Source organism: Macrosteles quadrilineatus, unplaced genomic scaffold (genome assembly GCF_028750875.1).
Source record: "Macrosteles quadrilineatus isolate MER2022 unplaced genomic scaffold, UCM_ALF_1.0 Scaffold_1__1_contigs__length_201487025, whole genome shotgun sequence".
NCBI lineage: Eukaryota > Metazoa > Arthropoda > Insecta > Hemiptera > Cicadellidae > Macrosteles > Macrosteles quadrilineatus.
This window is the reverse complement of record NW_026542594.1, coordinates 55,228,696-55,253,542: the sequence shown is the minus strand read 5'-3', so window position 1 is coordinate 55,253,542 and position 24,847 is coordinate 55,228,696. Positions and strand designations below refer to the sequence as shown.

The 24,847-nt window shown below is 35.7% G+C and overlaps 1 protein-coding gene across 1 annotated transcript in view; it reads left to right on the top strand.

Moving 5' to 3' along the window:
- LOC128983124 (bromodomain adjacent to zinc finger domain protein 1A) overlaps window positions 1-24,847 on the top strand; it is a 218,572-nt gene that overhangs the window by 51,200 nt on the left and 142,525 nt on the right. Inside the window, exons 8-9 of the mRNA XM_054402292.1 lie at window positions 4,989-5,166; window positions 17,837-17,938. Of these exons, the coding sequence (XP_054258267.1) occupies window positions 4,989-5,166; window positions 17,837-17,938 (280 nt within the window). The remainder of the gene's footprint in view (window positions 1-4,988; window positions 5,167-17,836; window positions 17,939-24,847) is intronic.

The window sequence follows — 24,847 nt, the reverse complement described above, 5'->3', positions numbered from 1 at the left end:
TACCAACTCACTTTCCTATTAGTGCGCATACGCGGCCTTTCTACATACAGATGCTCTCGCGCTCGCAGCTGACTGTCGACACTCGACAGCTTGACTATTGTGTTAGTCGCCTGTTGTAGCTCACCAACTGTTAATCCGTGTCATTCTCATTGTATGTATTTTATCTTTTCTTTCTTGTCCTGAAGATGCTGTAATTCATATGAAAACACAATAAAGGGACAAGGGGATATAATGAAACAACATACATAATAATAGTACGAATTTATTTATATTCAAAATGCAATTAATAACCCATTACAACTGCTCAGGACATTACGTCGCGCCGTCTGCTCACATTGTTAGGTGACGAATAATCTATTGCACAATCTTGCTTGCCTCATTAATTTGCGTTTACTGTTTGACTTGAGTAAAACTACCGTTGACTGTGATAGTTAATTAAATCTAATGTATTATTGTAATCTGTACCGAACCGAATTTGTACCGAAAAAAATGTTGTCCCGAACCGACGTCGGTACTTAGTCCTGTACCGTACCGAACCGACTTTTTCAGTGCACCGTAGACCCCTATTTTTTACCCAAAAACTCTGGGCTACCAACTGGACAGCCATAATCTGCTTTGAATAGGCTAAAACAGCAACACCATTGAAAGTTGGTTAACGTATTTTAACGTGTTGTCTGTCAGTCACAGTATATGCCCCGCATGAGAACATTCTCACGTTGTTCAGTGGAGTTTCTCTTAATACCTGTCCCAAAGTTTGAAAGTATGGATTCATTTGTCGAAATAGGTTGGATAACTCTTGTAGCTATAAGATTTGGATAGCAATTTTCATTTTCTCTTTTTGAACATCGTATATTATTTTACTCTCTTGAATCATAAAAATAAACTTTACCTTAACTACTCGATCGTTGAATACATAAACACTAATTCCTTCACTTATGCTAGGTCTAATATTGCCACTAAAACATTCAATAGTAAATGAGTTTTTGAATCTTCTTACTTTTGACTTGAAATGTCTGGATTGTGTTGGTGAATTCAGTCAAAAAACTTTGTATAAGTTTGTCAGAGCAACTGGCAACATAACCTAGAAGTAAACAATCCATTTGCGTTTTTTCTCAATTGAAGTAGAGCGAGCAATACAAAAGTTTACAATAAAAACATAAGGTCCGTTAAGAAAAATCTGTTGACACCTTAAACGTTAAAATTGGTCTACAAATAAGGGAGGAATTATGTTAACAAAAGACGGCTTCACGTATTATATATATAGATTCCACACTTTTTTGTAAATTTACTAACATTTATATTTGAGATTTATTGTAGTGTTTAATCAATATTTTGTATGAAGTGGAATAACTAAACGGTTACTCTTAGAAAACAATTTGGGAATAAAGATGAAGTAGGTTCGTACAGGTATTTGTTCATTAAGTACTTAAGTACTTTGTTGCTCCAAGCAAAAAAGGTTAAACAAATATAGCCTAGCATGCACGGTAGTAAAGGGAGCACCTACATTTAACAGTCGAACATAGAGGTAATTTCCGTTTCTTAAAACTAACCAAAAATATTTATGTCGTGATTAGTTTCGATAACTGGGTAATAGAACCCTAACCAGTCGCAAAATAGTTAGTAATTAGACGTTGATTAGGTCCTTTTTTGGTAGAATATGTAAATCAATCGCACCTTTAGGAGGATTACCACAACATATACTTACATAATAATTAACATACTAGTGTACCTGTTGCTCGAATTCGAGCAATTTCGAAGCATTACAGGCGACTCAAAGCTTATGGAAATACTCACGATCTACACAACAGTTGGATATAATCAAAATCTTTTGTAAATACAGTATCTTATCTTTTTTCAAAAATCTTATCTTGTTTTTTTTTGTGTTTTCTACAAATTTTTCCCTCTCATAGCCGCATTAGGTTGTCTATGACAACGATTATAAATGAAAAAAAATTATTTCTATTTCTTCTACTTGGTTGTGTTCTATGACTTTTTCTATGATTCCATTGTTTGCAAATCGATTATTTCAATGATTGCTCAAGAAATGTATAACAGTGTTAATTCAGTTTTATTTTTAGCCCATATCAAACTGTCCAGGATTTCTCGCTCTTTTCGATTGTAATAATTACACCAACCCAAGTTTCGTCTACAGATGCAATATGCCAACGAATATCACCTACGTACAATCTCCAAGAAGTGGTAAAAAAGGCAGAAACCAACCCATACAATAGATATAAGTTAACTCCAAAAGAAATAATTTTAAGAATTACTGTGATATTAGGATTTTTCACTGATTTGGGAATAGAACATTATATTGCAAAACATGACACGATGCAGAAGAAAATCCAATTTATCAATCAGAAAAACCCATTGCAAATACTGTACTTCATTTTGACAACTTCAATAAATCACAATTTAAATATTAACAGCTGTTGAATTAAAAGGTAGTGTAGAATTATGCATATGGTCGTAATGTAAACACATCTGAAGAGGCAACCTTAAAGGCTTCTGGGGCAGAGCCCCAAGGGAATTTACCTCTTTCCTCTTTTGATGGCTCATCTACAGACCAAGACCTTTCTTTAGACACCTCTACCGAGTTTCTACGCCCAGCCGTTCTCTCAAAATAGCTGTGACAAAGAAAAACAGTTTCAAATTATTATATAGATACTTGATAATTACTAGGCTAATAGTGGTTTTTTAGCGAATTTCCCTATAGGGAAGTAGCTATTACCGTAGGTCTCATGGTAAGACTTAGGCCCGGGACCGATTTACTTTTTCATTTTGATGTCCCCAGAGGCCAAAAACACCACTCGTTCAAATTTTTATTTATGTATATATATATATATAAAATCAAAACATATATAACAAAGTACCCTTTTAGTAATTATTTTATTTTTCATGACGACATGTTTCGGAACTAAGTCCATTGTCAAGTCATTTTTACCATAACCTCATTCTTTAAACTAACAAAATTAAAATATAATCATATGTAAAAATAATAAAATATGTTAACTAAATCTTAATACATTTTGGTATTAATTTTTTTTTTCATTATACTATATGAATGAAAAGAAAACATGAAAGAAAATCTAACAATTTTAGAATATGAAAAAACGTGAGAAACTTAATGTAAAAGAAGAGCTAAATATTTATATACACAACAAAAAGGACCCCAACAACATACTTAACACAATGATTCCAAAATTAAACCAACCTATCTACGATAAAATTAAAAAACTAAGGAAAGAAAGAAAAACATTCATATAGTATAATGAAAAAAAAAATTAATACCAAAATGTATTAAGATTTAGTTAACATATTTTATTATTTTTACATATGATTATATTTTTAATTTTGTTAGTTTAAAGAATGAGGTTATGGTAAAAATGACTTGACAATGGACTTAGTTCCGAAACATGTCGTCATGAAAAATAAAATAATTACTAAAAGGGTACTTTGTTATATATGTTTTGATTTTATTATATTAGTAGCCCTAAAAATGCAAGAAAATAATATATATATATATATATATATATATATATATATATATATATATATATATATATATGTGTGTGTGTGTGTGTGTCCGTGAACACGATAACTTGAGTAATTTTTATCCGATTTTGATGAAATTTGGTTTGAAGGTGTAAGGCGGGATAAACTTGAATGATTTCGCGATCCAGCATGATCGGACCGTGGGAACAGGGTTTTATGGGGTAAAAATTGGTTTTTCTCACTTTTGACCCTCAAAACACAAAATTTCCCAATTTTTCTCTAAACCTTCTTAAAGAGCTTAAAAAACAAACAATTCAGTATATCAAAGTGTTTTTGTACGGTTATTGGTTACGGAGAAAACTAAAAAAATGGTAAATTTAAAATTCCCATGTTATTCTTATGGAGAATATTGTAAAATGTTGTAGTTTGCTTGTTTATGGATATCTTTTGATCAAACTTGGCAAATATATTCATTTAATACTAAGCAATAATTATTTTACTTAAAACACACACTTTATTAGTTTCCTTGTAGCAGCAAACCTAGGTACTCGTTAAACCTAATGTTATTGAAATAGATCAATTGAAAATCAATTCAGCCAAATGGAAATTCGCTTAGGCGTCAGGTTTGCTGCGGCGGGGGTATTTTAATGTTGATCAGAAACAAATTTATGGTTAATCTCTGTCAATGGGATGCCTTTACTTAAGACTAATTTTGTTAAACCTTTACAAAAGGAGCATAGACTTAGAAATAGTAACTGGGTAGGGTAGGGATGCTAATTTAGCGGTTTTGACCAAGAACTAAGTTTATCTCAACACACCACTTTTTGACAATTTTCAATACTGTATTTCAATTGGGGAAGCCTTTTTATCAGCATTAACCAAAAAACCAAAGCTACCTTAATAAACCAATATTTATTCATAAACATGTTTGCTGCCTTTAGCAGTTAACCTCTGGAATCATTCAAATTCTTTATTGAAAATAATATCAACAAAAACAAACAACAAACAGTTTTTTTTTTGTTTTTTTTTTACACAAAATATATATTGTACTGGGATATCTATCCTGACACATAGATAATTTGATTCTAAATTTGTTTAAATAGTACAATAATTTCTTTTCCATTTGAGCTTTTTAGGGACTTGTGTCCCTACAAGCCACTAGTTACATAATAAAATGCCTTATCATAGCCTACATTTATCATTATCATAGCCATAACTAGTTAATTAAAATTAACCGGTTAAGTATACAACTTGAAACTCTGATCTGGAGTCACCCTTTGTTGTGAGATCAGATGGATGCCAATCAGTATACCTAGCTAGCCCTGAGTAATGTGTTCCTACTCACAGCAGTTAGTCTACTGATGGATTTGCTTGTTTCATTCAGTCTAGTCTATTTAATGATCATCCTTAACCTACTATGTAATATCAATATGGCATATAAAACGGATCTTATTTACTATTCTGAAAGCTGTTTATGTATTAATATCCTTTAGGATCTTCCTGAACCGTTGCCCGTCGCCCTAAGGTTTCCGAACGAATTGTTTGGAGATTTCATCATGATTCTGGAGTTTCTCAACACCTTTAAAGATACTGTAAATGTCAAAGACTACTTTCCAAGTGGTGTGACACTTGAGCTTCTGGAACGAGCGTTAGTGGAAAAAGAGGTTGCAGGTAAGTTTTCAATTCAAGCGTAACACTCTTATAAATTATGGCAATATAAAAACTAATTCAATTTTCCTTATTTTATTTTTGGTTAGAATTTAAGGATTTTGCAGTGAATAGGTTTAACAACAAGCTTATTTTACTGACAAAAATAGATAAACATGCTCAAATGAATCCATAACACATACATTTTTTTACCACTAGCTCCTTCTTCCATAGTAGAGTATTTTTTGTTCCTTTCTTGTAGATTGTGGAAGGAAGAAGAAGAATATGCCGTCTAATCTATGGGTTTTGGTCACCATCACTAAATCATTACTGAATTATACCATGCAAATTATATATTCACAAGAACCTGAAATGAAATGAAATGAAAAATCATTTATTTACACAGGCAAAGATAGGGCCACATGGCCCTTTCTTACACTTAACCTGTAGTGTATTTTAAAACATAATATAAATATTTTAACATAATCAGCTTATACAATAAAACAAAACAGAAATCATAGATACAGAAACTTTAATAAAAAATCAGTAAATTTTAAAAATACACACACACACACACACACTCATACACATACACACTCACCGCCATGCGCACAGGCCTCTACGACAAACCTACCATGGCCATACGTTCAAAGTAGAAATTTTTAGTGCTATCACAAACCGGGAACGACTATTGAGGGATTTATTAGCTAAAGGGAGATCGTTCCAAAGACGGCAAGCAGTTACAACAAACGCTCTGTCCTAAACTGTGGTCCTATGACGAGGCATACGCAAAGTTAATGGTGCATGGCGTGAGTATCTGACACTTTCTTCAGCTACAAACCTAAAATCATCTACAAAATATTTTGGAAAATAATGTTGAATAGGTTAGCGAAAGAATTTTGATTGATCTCAGGTCACATAGCTTTAATAACTTAGAATGAATGTAGAAAGGGGTGATGCGCTCACTGCGTCTTAGATCATAAATGAATCTTAGGCAGTAGTTCTGAGCGCGTTGGAGAGCATCAGCGAGGTTTACAGTCATGTCATTGATCACAGAGCTGCAGTAAGTGAACCTGCTGTTTTGGTGTAGGATTATTATCTGAGGTTTAGGTTGTGTGGATTTTGGGATTTAGTTATTCACTTGTGGGAAAGTTCTCCTATGTTCTCAATTCTGAGGAGTTGCAAATTAGGCAGGGTGTCCCACCGACCTAGAAAATCAGGAAAACCGGAAATTTTGCTTGAATTTTGTTTTTTACGGGTTATTTCTAATTGGCCGCGACCGCTTAAAGATGAGGTTTCCGTCTGCGAGAGACGATGATGATGTCCAAACGGCCGTGGGATTTGTTAGTGATTTTGCCACTATCGCGCACGACGACGATGACGTTTCCGGGACTGCGGGAAACGATGATGTCGTTTTCATGACCGCGGGTAACAACTTTTCCATTTTTTTTTATGACTTTTCCGTGACCGCGGGAGATGATGACATTTCCGTGACTGTGGGAGATGACGATGACGTTTCCATGACCACGTGAGAAGATGATGATAGTGGTGTTAGTGATTTTTCTGCGCTCGTGCATGCGGACGATGACGTTTCCGTGACCGTGGGATATGACAATGACGTTTCCGTGACAGGTTGAGACAATGATGATGTCCAAATTCCAAATAGACATGGGATTTATTAGTAATTTTGCCATGACCGCGCATGCGGACGATGACGTTTCAGTGACGACGATGACGTTTCCGTGACCGCCTAGATGATGATGTCCAAACGGCCGTGGGATTTGTTAGTGATTTTGCCACGATTACGCATGGGGACGATGACGTTGCCATGACCGCGTGAGACGATAATGATGCCCAAACAGCCGTAGGATTTGTTTGTAATTTTGCCGAGATCGCGCTTGACGAGGATGATGTTTCCGTGACCGCGGGAAACGATGATGATGTCCAAAAAACATTGCTTGAAGATGATGACCCGGGAAATTATTTGAATTAAGCTACGATCGTGGAAGATGATAACTTTATGCGCAAAACGTGTTGGAAAGTTTAGTATGACAAGTACGATCCGAACTACCTGGAATTTTCTTCTTTTACTCATGAATTTTTTCTGGTTGGCCTGGTGGACACCCTGTTAGGGGAAGGGATTTTACTTCAGTAATGAAGCAGCTGTTGAAATCTGTGTTGTTATGGGTGGCAGAATGGCCAACTATGTCTTTGAATAATAGATTTTTCATCACTTGCCTGTGTCAATTCATGCTAGTGCGTAGGATGTTGTTAGTTTGGTAGAGTTAGTGGGTTGTAGGTACTTGGATCAGATAGTTGTTTGTAGACTTCACTGACATAGTTTGATTTATTCATCACCACTGTTGTCGTTGCAGGAGGATCATGAAAGTTCAACTTTTCTCTTAAATGAAAATTAGTCAATTCTAGCTCTTAAAGTGTGCTTTAACTTTCTCGTCACTCAGCGACAATCCACTAGATAAGTTCAACACCGATTTGACCAATTGATTCTTACTGGAAGGTACCCAACAAAAAATGTTAAATGAAACCTCAATCTTCTCGTCAACCCCAGCCCCAGCACTTCTCAGTTTTATCTTCTTCCTAAAATCCTTAAATTCCTGTTTGACCTGGTCTCAACACATTGATTTCATTAGTGGTAAGTTGTCTAGGTTTATTTATCTTCTTAAATGTCTTAGCTCTAGTCTGCCTCAGAATTATTTAAAGTCTGTGTATTATGCTTTTTTTCACTCAATTTTAAGTTATGGTGTTTTGTTATGGGGAAATAGTACCCATGTAAATAATGTATTGTTAATTCAAAAGAAGGCTGTGAGAATCATAACTAGATCTCGCCGAAGATCACATTGTAAACCGTTATTTGTGGGCACTGGTATATTAACTGTCATTAATGTTTTTATCCTGCATTGTCTGATTAATGTTAAGAAAAAGGAAAAAGAGTTTGATTTGCGCCAAGACATTCATGGTTATAACACAAGGAATAGGGGTCTAGTTGATGTACCTCACTGTAGGCTACAGAAAACTGCAAACAGTCATTTTGTTTTAGGTATTAAATTATTTAATAAGCTTCATCCCCAAGTCAAGTCCTTGCCGTTAAGTGTCTTTAAAAGAAAAAATGGTACCCATCTTGACAGATTATTTGCACCTGCCCATATTACGGACTTTGGCGCACTGGTTATTTGGTAACATTATTGAAAATAAAACGACATTTTGGCTGTAAAATATGGTACACTTGAGTCCCGCTAATCCGAACACGGTTAGTCCGAACGTCCGCTTAATCCGAACACGTTCCCGATATTATTTTTAATAAATTTGCACTATATAAAATGCAATGGGAAAGGTAAAATATCTTGAAATGAAGTATAAACAGAGTAATCAATTAAGGAATGCAATGGTTTGTTTATTATGTAAAGTTTAAATTTACAAATCGTAATAAAAAACAACAAATAAAACAAAGAATTATTTTGTAAGAAATATTGCACATACCTTACTGAAAAATTAACTTTGGTTAGGCCTACTTGTTATTGGACATTTAATCCCGCATTGTCATTTGCTGCAGTTTAGTAAGTCTGTTTTTTTGCCGCGTAGATCCGCCATTTTCTCATGAACATCACATCTGCAGGCGTGGCAGTAGACTGTTTGACTGTTGTTCTAAGTAGCGAAGGGCAAGGTCAAGCGCTGCAGCTGCCTCAATGTGTGTCACTTTCTCCTCTCCTCCCCCGCTCCCTGGCTGTCATCACTACCTTCCCCCTCGTCGCCCTGAACATGATCTTGCGTCACTGCTGCTAGCTGCTCTGATGTCATCGTCAGTCAGAGTCTGACGACAGTCAGAGCAGACGTACAGTCCGCGCGCATTATCGTCACATCATACACGTCTGCCCACCCGTTCATATCGCTCTACGCTAAGTTTGATTGACTAATGCGCTTATTTAACTTTTGTTTTTTAATTTTGTTGTAGTAAATGGACTATTAATATTGGTTTTTGTGTATGGCTCGTTCATATTACGACACTACAACCGCATAAAATTGCTTCCTTCTTGATTATTTACATTATTTCGGCTAATCCGAACGAGGTTCTGTCCCAATTAGTTCGGATTAGCCAGACTGCACTGTACAAAGAGAAAATACTATTTAAGCAGCTACTGTCATGACAGAAAGGTCATATTCCTTTTAAGCTAGATCACATAATCCTTTATAAGATAAGTTGATTAACAATATGTAAACGTCAATATATACATAACAGCCAATTTACAGTATTTTTGCTTTTTGGAAATGTCCCATTGCTCTGTCATTTGCATTATTTGTTGCTAATGAAGCCGCAAGACCATATGAACTAGGAGGCCCCTAACAGTTCAAGAATAAAAGCCAACATAACTTCAAGTATTCCACTACACCTAACATTCCGTAGAGAGATTATATTGACAACTTTATGTTATTGATAAGGCTGAGACAACTAACTGACATCCCCCATGTCAAGAAATTCCAGCTTTTACAGTAACCCCACAACCAATTTCTCAAAACTATGACAGAGGGTTGTTCATTGGCACAGAAGTGCGATACGAACTGACCAGACGTGACGAAAGAAAAATCTAACTTACACTGTAACGGATATACCTCTCTTTGAAATTAGAACGTGTCTTCCCAACAAACAGATATTTTTTTCAAATCAAATCATAGATTAATCTGCATTACACTGATGAAATCACGGAAGTATTTAACTACAAAAGATCCACCAATACGATTTTAACACTATTTAAAGGTTCTTCCAAAGGAAGAGATACCAGATAACCTACTAATAATAGCTCGGATGACGTACGGTGTGGGAAATATTTTATTCGTTGAATGATCAACCATTTTTTGTAACTAACGCAATAATAACATTATTGTTTTTACACTTATTACTCTTTAAACAAAAAACAATGCTAAATGCTCAAAATATGTATAATATCACTTAATTTATTGCAGTAAGATGAATTAGCGTAAGCCTTGAATGTAACCGTCGATTTCGTTAAATACAACTGTCTCTAGTAAATTATCGGTTGTGAAATCCATACACCACTTTACTCACTAATATTAATGGTACAGATTAAGCACATAATATTTGAATCGCATACTCAACATAAGGAACTCACTTTAAAAAAACACAAATGCAAATTGTTAACAACAACATTTAATCAAAGAAAAATCAATTAAATATGTTATCAAAATATTAAAATTTTTCGTATGTTTAGATTATAAAAATTATTGGTTTTTCTTTTCCGAGTCGGGTTAAAGTCGTTTGGCTCTTCTACCCGCCCGATTTACATAATTTTGGTCTTAAAATAAAGCTATGCAAGCTCATATTTGTCATCAAGCATCATTATTAATTTATCCACCTAATGTATTACTCAACAAAAAAATATAAATTTGATTTCTTTTGTTTTTTTACTTCAATTAAAGATGTAGCCTATTCCAGCAGTTCTAATTACATTACCCTATATGTTTTAGTCTAAACACCTTTAGTGAAATACCAGCTTTCATTTGAGCAATTGATTATTAATATTCCGATCCTAATAATCATACCTAAAGCACACAGCTGAATCACGAATCAACAATAATTATAATCGTTTTAATACTTGCCAGCAATCAATGATACATAACTCAAATTTTATTTAAGTTATTTTATAAGTCTTGATCTTAAAATACTTAAAAGACTTTCACTTGAGATATTTATAGTTTTAATCAGTTAAGTTAAAGATATACTGTATCTTTATATATACTGTATATATAATAATTTCAATCAGAAAACATAAATTTAATTATATCTTGGATATGGAATTTAGTTTTAGATATATTTACACAATTCTAATTACGTTATTCTATTTGTTTTGACCTAAGAACCTTCAGTGAAATACCAGCTTCCATTTGAATTATTGATAATTAAGATCGGACGTAAATAAAGCACACTGCTAAATCACGAACAACCCAAATTAAAAAAAAAGAGTTATTTATCATCAATTTTTTGTCAATCGGTCTTGCTTGCAACCTCAACAGCAACTGTCAGACTTTGACGGGTTTCACCTAGTAAATCTTAAAAAAATCAAACTTTCATAATTATTTGCAAATCTACACGAATTAGGCTTTCCAATTACCTATTAATTAATAAAATCTGTTCAGTAAAACTGTAGATTTAATTGTACAAAATTTAACAACAAAATCATTTGTTTAGTATTTTATCACCATTACAAATTTGGAGGTTGCTTAACGTTTTTGCAAATAACTTTGAAATGGTGAGGATATCGACCAAAGTGGAAGGTGATAGAGAATAAGATTTCTTACAAATTACTATTATGTATTTCTGGAAAATACTCAATTAAGGCAGCCTAAAGTTGGCTACAAATATAAACTTGAAAATTTAAACTTGGAAAAATGTGTTTTAAATGTATTATTGTTTATTTTTATTGTTTTACCTCAAATATGTAATAAAATCAAACTTTCATAATTATTTGCAAATCTACACGAATTAGGCTTTCCAACGACCCATTAAGTAACAAAGTCGGTCCGGTAGAAGTCTAGATTTAGTTGTAAAAAGTTTAACAAAAATATATCTAATTCAGTATTTTGTCACCACTATAAATTTGGAGATCACTTAGCTTATTGCCAATAACTTTTAAAGGGGATATCGACCAAAGTGGATGTTCTATTCTGAAAGAGAATAAAACTTACTACAAATAAATACTATGCATTTCTTGAAGTTACTTAATAAAGGCAGCCAAAAGCTGGCTACAAATAGAAATTTGAAAACAGAAACTTGAAAAAGCAGTTTTTAATGTATTTTTGTTATTTTTACTTTTTTACCACAAATATGCAATAAAATCACACTTTAATAATTATTTGCAAATCTACATGAGTTGGGCTTTCCAATGACCCATTAATTAACAAAATCGGTCCAGTAGAAGTCTAGATTTAGTTGTACAAAGTTTTACAAAAATATCCCTAACTCAGTATTTTCTCGTTACTATTAATTGATTAATTCGGAGGTTGCTTAGCTTTTTTGCAAATAACTTTTAAATGGGGGAGGGAATTGACTAAAGTGGAAGGTGATATTCTGAAAGATAATAAAATTTCCTACAAATTGATACCATACACTTCTTGGAAACACTCTAAAAAGGCAGCCAAAAGTCTCACCCAAATAAAAGTGTGAAAAACACTGTTTTTAATGTATTTCTTATGGAAAACATGTTTTTTTTTTTTTTCACCATAAATCATAACAAAAACAAACTTTCATAGTTATTTGCAAATCTACACTAATTAAGCATTAGTTAATAAAATCGGTCGAGTAGAACTCTAGATTTAGTTGTACAAAGATTTTTAAATATGAATAATTATGTATAGAATAGATGTGTCCGTTAGCACGATAACTCGAGCAAAAATGATCCGATTTTGATTAAATTTAGTATAAACGTGTAAACCTACATTTATTCAAAGAAGTTCGTGAACCAGCATGATTGGACCATGGGAACGGGGGTTTTAAGGGGTAAAAATAGGTTTTTTTCCCTTTTTGACCGAAAAAACATAAAATTTTGCCATTTCTTTTCAAACCATTTTGTAGAGCTTCAAAAAACAAATAATTTAGTATATTGAAGCGTTATTATGAGCCTAATGGTTACGGAGAAAATTCCAAAAAAATGTAAATTTAAAATTTCCATGTTATCCTTATGGAGATGAAGTAAACTGTTGTAGTTTGCTTGTTTATGGACATATTTTGATCAAATTTGGAAAATGTTTTTATTTCTTACTACTGGTAACTAGGTGGTGTTCGCAAAGGCATCCACAAAATTGAGCGGAGTCATCAAGGGTTCATATTATATTGCTTTTGTCATACTGCAGTAAAAACAGTCGTTTTAATGCATGCGTTGTGGGTCTACAGTAGCATTTTTACTCTTTAGGGAATAAAACTCTATGGAGTAAAACTCAGCTATTGTCAACTCAGTTGGAAATTTCGATTGTGAACGATCGAATGTATAAAAAAAAAGTATCGATTCCGTGCTTCATAATCATTTTAACCTACTGTCTACAGTCTCTTCCCATAGCATTTTAGCATTGCAGATACATTATTCCATTCCCACACTCAACACTGCTCACCTTTACTACTTCTTTCACCACCCCCTACGTCGTGGACCTGTTTCCCTCTCTTCCCATAGCTTTTTAGGATTGCAGATACGTTAATGTATTTGCTAAAGACAGTTCCCACACTCTGCACTGCTAGCCTTACTACTTCCTTCACCATTACCTACGTCTTAGACCTGTTTCCTTCCCTTCTCATAGCATTTTAGGATTGAAGATACATTAATCCAACTGCCACAGACGGTTCTCACACTATGCTCATACTTTACTACTTCCTAAGCCACTTCCTACGTCGTGGACCTGTTTTGATCACTTTCCATAAAATTTAGTGTTTTAGATACGTTAATCTAATTGCCACAAACATTCCACACACTCCGCACTGCTAGCCTTTACTACTTCTTTCACCATTTCCTATGTCGTGGGCATGCTTCCAGTCCTTCCATAGCATTACAGCATTGCAGATACATTAATCTAACTGCTACAAACGGTTTCCAGTTCCCACACTCCACACTGCTCACCTTACTACTTCCTTCACCTCTTCCAACGTCGCGGACCTGTTTCCCTCTCTTTCCATAGCATTGTAAGATTGTAGAGACCTTAATCTAATCGTCAAAAACAGTTCCCACCCTCCGGACTGCTCGCCTTTACTACTTCCTTCACCACTTCCTACGTCACGGACCTGTTTACCTCCCTTCCCATAGCATTTCAGGATTGCAGATACCTTAATCTATCGTCATAAAAAGTTCTCACACTCCGGACTGCTTGCCTTTACTACTTCCTTCACCACTTCCTACGTCACGGACCTGTTTCCCTCCCTTCCCTTAGCATTATTGGATTGCAAATTCCTTCATCTATTGGTCATAAACAGATCCCACACTCCGAACTGCTCGCCTTTACTACTTCCTTTACCACTTCCTACGTCACGGACCTGTTTCCCTCCCTTTACTTAGCATTTTAGAATTGTAGATATCTTAATCTAATTGTCATAAACAGTTTCCACACTCCGGACTGCACGCCTTTACTACTTCCTTCACCACTTCCTACGTCACGGACCTGTTTCCCTCCCTTTCTATAGAATTTTAGAATTGCAGATCTAATCGTCATAAATAATTTCCACAGTCCGGACAGCTCGCCTTGACTACTTCCTTCACCACTTCCTATGCTGTCGCGGACGTGTGTTCCTCCCTTCCCATAGCATCATAGGATTGCAGATACCTTAATCTAATCGTCACAAACAGTTCCCACAGTCCGGAATGCTTGCCTTTACTACTTCCTTCACCACATCCTACATCACGGACCTTTTTCCCTCCCTTCCCATAGCATCATAGGATTGCAAATACCCTAATATAATGGTCATAAACAGATCCCACACTCCGAACAGCTCGCCTTTACTACTTAATTCACCACATCGGCACTTCCCACGTCGCGGACCTGTTTCCTTCCCTTCCAATAGCATTTTAGGACTGCAGATACCTTAATCTAATCGTCATAAACAGTTCCCACACTCCGGACAGCTCACCTTGACTACTTCCTTCACCACTTCCTACGTCCCGGACCTGTTTTCCTCCCTTCCCGTAGCATTTTAGGATTGTAGATCCCCTAATCTAATCGTCATAAACAGTTTCCACCCTCCAGACTGCTCACCTTTACTACTTCCTTCACCATTTCCTACGTCAAGGACCTCAAGTTATTGTCGTCATTTGGTTATATTTATGATCCATACCGTTCCTGTTCTAATATCTGTGGAATAATGCTCTCAGCTATTTCATTAACTACTGAATTCAAAAGCAAACAGCTGATCATATGTCTTTGTTTATGTGTCAAATACTGCTTCCATAAGGATTACATTGAAACTTTGAGACCCAGTGGGGCGGATTCCTGAGAGACTTTTTTAACGCCATATAGATGTTGGCACTCACCGGTATGGTCTTTATCACCATGCAAAATTTGAAACCAATTGATTCAGCCGTCTAGGAGGAGTTTGCGTATTACGAAATGCATAAGAGTCGACGTATAAGAGCTTCGCTCGCTCCGCTCAACTATTAACATTATACAAAAAAACAGTTTTATCCTCCCTGATGCAGCAAACCTAAGTACTTGTTAAACTAATTCTATTTAACCCTCCAAGTGTCCATAGTTTAGGCCTTAATGTCCACCTATTTTTGGCGCATTTGCAAGGTTTTATTAAAACGGATCTGAGAAGCTTAAAACAATGTTAATTCTAATGTTCTATATACCATTTTGTTTGGAAAATCATGGGCTTCAATACTATATATAAAACATAAGGAACATTAAAAAAAAAAAAAAATGTTTAGGTAAAAAAAATATAATTTCGAAAATTTTCAAAAAAAAAATAAGTTCGCGCTCAATGAAATTGTATAAATTATAGGCCTATAAATATTTGAAAATAGCCACTTTGTTCTAAATTTTATGAGGATTACAAATATATAATAATATAAGGAAGTAGATTTGCAAATAAATAAGTTATGGGCAAAAAACAGATTTCAGTACATAGCGTTTAGCTAAGAATGCATAGCCTAACCATAGCTAGGAATCTGGCTGATAATATACATCAATATCACTACCTACTTCTTCAGGATCATCAACCAGCACTTCAAAACCACTTAAATCTTCTTGTAATGCAACACGTATATCACTACTTTTGATTTTTAACACTAAAACAATGATAAACGTAATAAAACACATCAGTCATCGGTCGGAGGGTAACCTAGCTGTTTACAAATACACGCACGTCAGCTGTCTGCTACATATTACGATCGGCTCAGATAACGTACACGTACAGCGCTGAGACAGACCTCTGGAGAAAGCTTAGAATGAAACGGAAAGAACGATACCTAACTCGATCCAGTTCAATCCGATTCAGTCAGTTATAGAGCCTTCGCCGTAAACGATGTCTGCTTGTCGAAAAATCGACAAGTAACACTACACAAAGTAGGGATGGACGGGATTGAATTTTTAGTTCGGGACGGGACGGGACGGGATTTTTATTTCCTTCCCGACTTTCGGGACGGGATTTTTTTCTGTGCATAAAAAGAAAGTACTGAATTGCAGTTACGAAAAAAAGACATACGAAATCAATTTTTACCATTTGTGGCACTGATCTATAAAAACCAAAAAATGGGTAACAATTTAAAGGTACCTATAGTAACTTGTGACTCGCGGGTCACGGGGTTATCGTCTGTATGACTCACGGTCACGGCGAGATCGTCGTCATGACTCGCGATCACGGCGCGATCGTCGGTATGACTCGCGGTCACGACGCGATCGTCGTCATGACTCGCGGTCGCGGCGCGATCGTCGCCATGACTCGCGGTCACGGCGCGATCGTCGGTATGACTCGCGGTCACAGCGCGATCGTCGGTATGACTCGCGGTCACAGCGCGATCGTCGGTATGACTCGCGGTCACGGCGCGATCGTCGGTATGACTCGCGGTCACAGCGCGATCGTCGGTATGACTCGCGGTCACAGCGCGATCGTCGGTATGACTCGCGGTCACAGCGCGATCGTCGGTATGACTCGCGGTCACAGCGCGATCGTCGGTATGACTCGCGGTCACGGTGCGAACGTCGGTATGACTCCGCGGTCACGGGGTTATCGTCGGTATGACTCGCGGTCACGGCGCGATCGTCGGTATGACTCGCGATCACGGCTCGATCGTCAGCATGACTCCACGGTCACGGCGCGATCGTCGTCATGACTCGCGATCACGGCTCGATCGTCAGCATGACTCCGCGGTCACGGCGCGATCGTCGTCATGACTCGCGGTCACGGCGCGATCGTCGGTATGACTCGCGGTCACGGCGCGATCGTCGGTAGGACTCCGCGGTCACGGCGCGATCGTCGGTATGACTTCGTCTCCTGCGTTCGCGGACCTATCGCTCGCAATAACGGCGTTATCGGCACTCGCGAAGCGGAAAAATCGCCGACGATCGGACCAAATCCCGTCCCGAAAAATTCCCGAGTCAAATGTAATCCCGTCCCGATAATCGGGAATATTTTTTTCCCGAAAAATTCCCGAAATTTCGGGACCCGTCCATCCCTAACACAAAGTGTGCTGCTTGTCGAATTTTCGTCAAGTAACACTGGGAGGGTTAAATAGGAAATAAATGTTATATTTTCAAGTAGACATTTTAGTGTAAATCCAATCAGGCAAATGGAAATTCGCTTAGTCTGCAGGTTTGCTGCGGCAGAGGGTATTTTTTTTGCGTCTGTCTGTGTGGATGTTATTACAATTTTTGTGTTACATTATTAAATATCACAACACCGACAACCTATAAGAACAAATAACGACTCTACGAGTGAAGAAGGAGCTTGTGGTTCCAAAAATGATATGTGTTGTGGTTTCATTTGTGCATTTACATATAATTTTGTTAGTAAGGTAAGCCTGCTGTTGAACCTATCCACTACAATATCCTTGCTATCTCTACGTAAAAACTCATTGAGTATTTTCAATCATATCCAATTTCCCAAAAGACTATTTTTGAATCCAATTTACAGTAATTTTGAATAGTATAAAATCATAGAGAAATAATCAACTTTATTTTCCTATTATAGGTCCATTATGTGATATTCTACAAATGCTATTAACAGCGATTTTTGAACTTCAAGAAGGAGAGGATGATGAAATACGCGATGATTCAGATCTAAAATCCTCAGGTTTGTAATTAAATAACCATCCTAAATTTATATTTAACAAAACAACCATTATAGTAAAACCTACACCACACTGTATGATAAAAAAAATTATTTTACAGTTCCTTGTTTATAATATGACTAGATTATCTTAAGAATTATTTGCAGGAGGGGCAATTTAGTAGACTTGTGTGTGTGTGTGTTTGTATATATATACACACACACAACACAACAATATATATATATGTATATATAGTTCCAGACCAACATGGTTAGGCGGCCATTACGCTTGAATTGTGCAGGGGGTGGCGGCCACGACACTAAAAAGCGGCCACCTGTATGGAAAGGCGGCCAGGGCTGCCTACCCCCTAATATTACACTTTTATTTCACATAGTACAGTGCTGCTACCTAGGCTTAGTTTCAATCCATTCTCCCTCGAAATGCTTTGGCATTTCACCAGTGCATTTGCCTTCACCTCATCTGATAGATATAAAAAGTTTGTTTTAAGGAAAATTCCAAAATATATTACGCTTGGAGATAGGTCTATAACTCTCGCCTTATGTCTGTCTGATTTTAACTATCAATTAGCCTAACCTAACACAATTAATTCTAAAATAAAATTAGTGTTAAAAACATATTGATTTAAAATATATTTAATTCAACTTAAGATAATCATATTGTAAAGCAAATATGTATGTATGTTAAGGTAGAAGAAACCCATGTTTGAAACAAAATTCATCTCGATCCAACTTAAATGTTCAAATGACGGCTATTTTTAACTTTTTTACTTAAAGAAGGCCTACTCGAAATTGGCTGATTTTATGAAAAAATGTCAAGAACACTTTTACCTAGCAATTTTAGTTCCCTATCAATCAATACCAAATTTAAAAAGATCTAATAAGAAATAGCTGAAATATTTCGGTTTTTAATTGTAAAATGGGGTAGAATAAGGCAGACGCTAGGTAGGTTTGTCCCATTCAAAACCCGTAATATTTCAGCTATTTCTTATTTTTTGAAATAGTGCCACAGTGTTTCAACAGAGTGCAGCACAGAAAACTATTTTACTTTTGAATAAGTTCAAATGTATTAAACCCCAATCGCAGCACACCTGTGCACTTAACAACGTTTAAATTCTCCAATGTTAAATATTAAAAGATAAAACCTGTTATCAAAGTATTATAAACAATAAAAGGGATGACTTTTTTAAATTTATGACAACAGCTAATTTGCAACCAAAAGGTGAGTGAGCGTAGCGAACGAACATCAACCTGGAGGCGAGTTAGCGTAGCGAACAAGCTAACCTGAAACGCGCCATGAACTAGGGCTAGTCGGACTTGTAGGGCTTTAATAATTAAAAGGCACATCTTGGTTGCTCGACATCTTGGTTTATTCTGACTACTAGGTGAACCCGTGCGAATTCGCACGAATAATAAATTAGGATATTATAGCAACGTCGTTAGAAGTTGCGTCGTTGAATCGACGTTGGTCTTGAGCTCGATCGTAGGCTATATGCATTCTAAGTTCTTTTTTCTGTTCAGTAGGAGTATTTTGCAGGACGGAGCTCATCAAGCTGAAAACTTGCGCGTATGGATTAATATCAACCAAATGTTGGTCAAAATGTGCATCAGTTCAGTGCTGCAAGAGCCATTAGCTTTTTTTTAGCATTCTTTCTTGAACAGCGGTTTCGACGTCTGTAGATATAAATTTGGGCATATGTGGGATGCTCCCCTTCTGACGTTGAAAGTTGCCATTTAGTGATAAACTTTGTATTGCACCTTATACATGAAAGGCTCTCCACCATTATGTTCTTCAATTTTAGCTCGAGTGCTGACCATTGCGAGCGCAGAGTTGTATGATCTAATGTTCTCTTTGTAGTTTCTGCTTAAATGATTTGCTCCATTTAGTAGGCTCTGGATATAATAGATTTCTCGGTATGGTGGTAGATTCACTTTTCCTTTCTGGCAGCAGGATGAAAATCCTTCGCCTCGTCCTCTTTGTTGTTCTTTAAAATGTAGCGAACCACATTTCTGACATTTTAATGCCATCTCGCAAGTGAATGCTGCTGAATTCTTGTATTTGTCAGTGTAATTTTGTAAGTACACGTTGCCACTAACTGTTCCAGCTCCTCGTCTGGGCTCCTTACGTTTTGCATTGCTTGCCGTATGTTGAATCGCCGTGTCCGACTGGCAATAATTCTTTGTCGTCGGGTCTTTGGCATGTTTAAACGAAAATATAATGTAAAACATTTCTCCCGTCGTGTCCTGTAGGAAACATTTCTTTGCCGGGTTTCTAATTATTTAAACATTTAAACTGTTTACATTTCAAAACCAAACGAAACAGCTGGGATTTAATTTTCTTTAAAAACTAATGTATTGACATCTGTTTCAGAATATAATAACATTCAAATCAATCACAATGTTATCCTTATGGAAGGAACTTTGAGGGTAGCCTACACCCTTAAAAAGATATATTTCGAAAATCTAAAGCCAGTTTGCACATCTACACACCTAGACGAACATTTTGGTATATAATATGTGGGGTTAAATCTTGAAACAAAAAAGCCTTATTGTTCACAAAGTTTCATGTCGCGTATTAAATATATAGATTCTGAGCAAGAGCCAACGGCCCAAATGCATGGAGTAATATATGAAGTAATAAGAAACTTACAAGTCATAGTTGATCATGTACTGTATAAAAACATTACTACACTGTGTATATTTTAATAATCTGTCATCCTCTTACTGAATAAATGAACTTATAAATAATTATAGCATTACACATAGTATAAATAAGTCAACCGTCATTTCATTTTTATCCAAATGCTGAATTTGTAAAACAAACGCCAATTGTTTACAGCTGTTACGTTAAACAAATGGTATTATACCAAAAGCTAGTCTGGATTGTTAGCGTTGGCTGTTAGATAAAAAAAATGTAAACTTAATTTCTAAAAAGCTGAAACCCTAAACTAAAATTATGGCTTCAACATTCCCTAGTTCTCAAAATTATTTTTCTTTCAACACAAAAATCATGAAAGATCCATCAAGTGGTTGATTAAGAAATGTGAAAAAAACCCTGCCATATTCCCGAACGGGCGAAATCGTGACACCATTCGACACAGGAAAAATTGTTTTCCTTATTTTTGTTTTGTTATACAAGTACTAGCTGTACCCGCGGGCTTTGCCCCGTTTTACTTCATAAGTGAGCTCATTCGCATGGCTCAATCACGTCCTGGTTGAAGTTCGTTCGCTACGCTCACTCACCTTTAGGTTGGAGCTCGTTCGCTGCGCTCACTTGTGTTCAGGTTAGCTCGTTTGCTACGCTAACTCGCCTCCAGGTTGAAGTTCGTTCGCTACGCTCACTCGCCTTTTGGTTGCAAATTAGATGTCTGTAGTCATAAATTTAAAAAAATAATAGTGTGCTGCACCCTGTTGGTAATCCTTGTAACTTAAATGCTAATTGCACATCATAGAACAGAACCAACTTGTTTAATTGAAACAGCTGTTAAGATTCATTAATTCCATTTAAATATGAGTACTCATAAGTTTAACATGGGAAACTCCAGAGCCACTGGGGCGGAGCCCGAGAGTCCGATCAGAATAAAAATAGCTTAGTTTTCCTATTTAATGCCTAAAGAATCAGTGTACCAAATTTCAGCTTCCTAGGTAAATGGGAAGTGGGAGAATTAGTGATGAGTGAGTCAGTGAGGGCTTTGCCTTTTATATATATAGATACATAAAATAAACACAATGGAACACTTGTCTTCATACTGTCAAAATAATTTTTTACTCGTTTTTAACTATGCGGAGGTATACGCTACCTGTCCACGGATGAGTAGAAAAGCAGCGGATATATCCGCCACCCGTCTTTGAAGTGTTGCGTTTTTCTTCTTATTAGCCTAATTTAAATTTTGGAGGAAAATTTTAATTAATTTGTCTTAATCTCAGGGTTGTTTTTACTTGTCTAACTTAAATATTAGGGTGCGTGGTGGAGCTGTGTGAAAATGATAACTTAAAACATAATTACAGAAAGAGTTATTTAATGTTTTGAATTTAGAATCAATTACAATAATTTTACAAAGCCCAAGGTATAGTTTAAATTAGGGATGGACGAGATTGGATTTTTAGTTCGAGACGAGACGAGACGAGATGAGATTTTTTATTTCTCATAAAATTTCGAGACGAGATCGAGACGAGATTTCTCTTCTCATACACAACGGGAAATGCACGTTCGAAATTTTTACCTGATTTTGTAACATTGTTAGATGACTGTTTAAATACTAAAATAATGATAATAGGCAAGAATATTTACAATCTTTCATTAAATAACATCAGCATAACATTTTTTTATTAATCACGCCTAACTTATTAAAAATGCCTACGATTAGGAAACATGGTGATATCAGTTAGGATAGAGTTCAACTTATCCTAAAATAAAATAAATCATAAAATAAAAGCAATATTAATTTTTATAAAATAGTTACTTGTTTTGACTTTTTTTATAGTAATAAAACATTCCTCACACTGCTTACACTTAACAAAACTTCTCAAATGTTATTAAAGTAATATTATTAAAATAATGAAAGTAATATTTACATTAAAAGAATTAAAGTAATATTTACATTAAAAGAATTAATTAAATAAGAACGCCTTCGAAAAGGAAACGCAACTACAACACGCTCCTGTATTGCGGGTATTGCATTGACTTTCTGCAGGCGTTTTTAATTTTTTTTTTTTTTTTTTTTTTTTTTTATTCTCGTCTTGATAAAAATCTCGGCCAAAAAGTAATCTCGTCTCGTGTAACGAGATTGAAAATTTCCCGAAAATTTCCCGAAATTTCGAGACTTGACCATCCCTAGTTTAAATACAATAATAAAGTTAGCCTAGTTTATGATAAATTAATCTAACTTACATTATGGATGGGATAATTGAGGTTAAACCTACACCTGACTTAAACTATATGGGAAAGTTATCATAGAATTTATAGTGAAGTCTTGTATTAATAACTTAGATTGTTATAAAAAGTTTTTTTTTATTAGTTCAATTTGAAAAAGTTGGTAGGTACTTGCGAATTTGGTCAACGTGCAGGTTTTCAAAGTAGTCTTCTTGGTTAATTTGAATGAATAATTAATAATTGTAGGCCTGTTTAACTTGTAGTTGATTAATTAATCAAATTTATGTCATTTTCAAAGTTTAAAAACGGTTTGTTAATTTCTTAAAATTGAGAACATCATTCCATGGCCAGTGGCCACTTCCTTTGACTCGTTACCAAAGAAGAGAGAGAAGTACGTTAGTTCCTCATTGCATCAGATTCAAGATGGCTAGCTTTTTTTACTTTCTTGTTAAAAACTAAATAATTTTTAGAATTTGTTCAACAACACCGACTCGAATTTCAACTCGTAATCCTATTGGCTTAAAAAATTTACGAGGTTTAGTCTAAATATATTGTTTGCATTAAGCTTTCTAGCTTTTTTTTTAATTTTGTGGCAAAATGATTGAAAACCATTCCTGATCTTTGGTCTAACCTCTACACTTTAGTTCTCTTTGGTGTCTCGAGTTCTGACGTCATCCACCTTTTTGATTTGAATCTAATTTTCCGTCTGCAATGTTTTGTGGTTATGTTTCTAAATTATTCCCTTTATTTACGATTTCGGCAGAAAAATATGTATTATCATTATTTAGTTTTTTTATCACGGTTTTATGTCGTGAACGATCGCTTTTACCCACTGATTTGGTTGTTCTATTATAAATGCAGATTTTTAACATGTTATGAGGATCAGAATACAGTTTGTTAATTTCTATTAACATATTCTATTATTCTATTAACATATATTAATTACGCTAACATATTCAGCGTATCCCTGCAAAATGCTAAATACCTAGAACAAACAAATCACAAACTTGCTACTGACTGCCAAGAAATAACCAGCAAAACCTTCAAAAACACAACGTGGAGAGCCAGACAAACTCCAACAAAAAAACTGCAAACTGAAACAACAACCGGGAGAGTCAGACAAACTCCTACTAAAAAACTGCCAACCGAGACTACAACATGGAGAGTCAGACAAACTCCTACTAAAAAACTGCCAACCGAGACTACAACAGGGAGAGTCAGACAAACTCCTACTAAAAAACTGCCAACCGAGACTACAACAGGGAGAGTCAGACAAACTCCTACTAAAAAACTGCCAACCGAGACTACAACAGGGAGAGTCAGACAAACTCCTACTAAAAAACTGCCAACAGAAACTGCAACAGGGAGAGTCAGACAAACTCCTACGAAAAAACTGTCATCTGAGACCTCAACGGAACAAGTATCAACAGGGGGAACCAGCCAAACCCCGCCACATAAACTGTCACAAGTGTCACAAACAGTAAAAGCTCAAAAAAGCCTGAAAGAGACTAAAAATAAAAATAAACTTCCACCCCTAAATGCTAAGCCAAAGAGCAAAGACGAGGATTACAATGATTTCTTTGTAAAAAATATAGGATTTTATTCAGAACATATGAAGAAGCATTATGGATATTTAGTAAAAAGGGAGGCTGCATCGCTACAGGATAATAACTTTGTTTTTTCCTCACCTTCTCAGATTATTCCAACGCAGCCTGATTTTACTTTAAGAAAACTGCAAAAATCAGCAGAGACAAGAGAAACGCAACCTGACTGTTTTTTAGACAATCGAGTCAGGATTTAAACTCCAAACTCATCCTGCTGCACCAAAATACACAGGAAGTCTCAAATAAAATAAATAGACTACAGCACCTTTTAGAAGAAACCAAACCTGACATAGTAATTCTGACAGAACATGGACTGAAACCTGAGACAATAAGTAGCACCGTCATAGCTACTGGATTCTGCCTCAAGGCTCACTATAGTAGAATAGAACACAGAAAAGGAGGTGTTTGCATTCTTGTAAAAGAAAGCCTTGAGAGCAG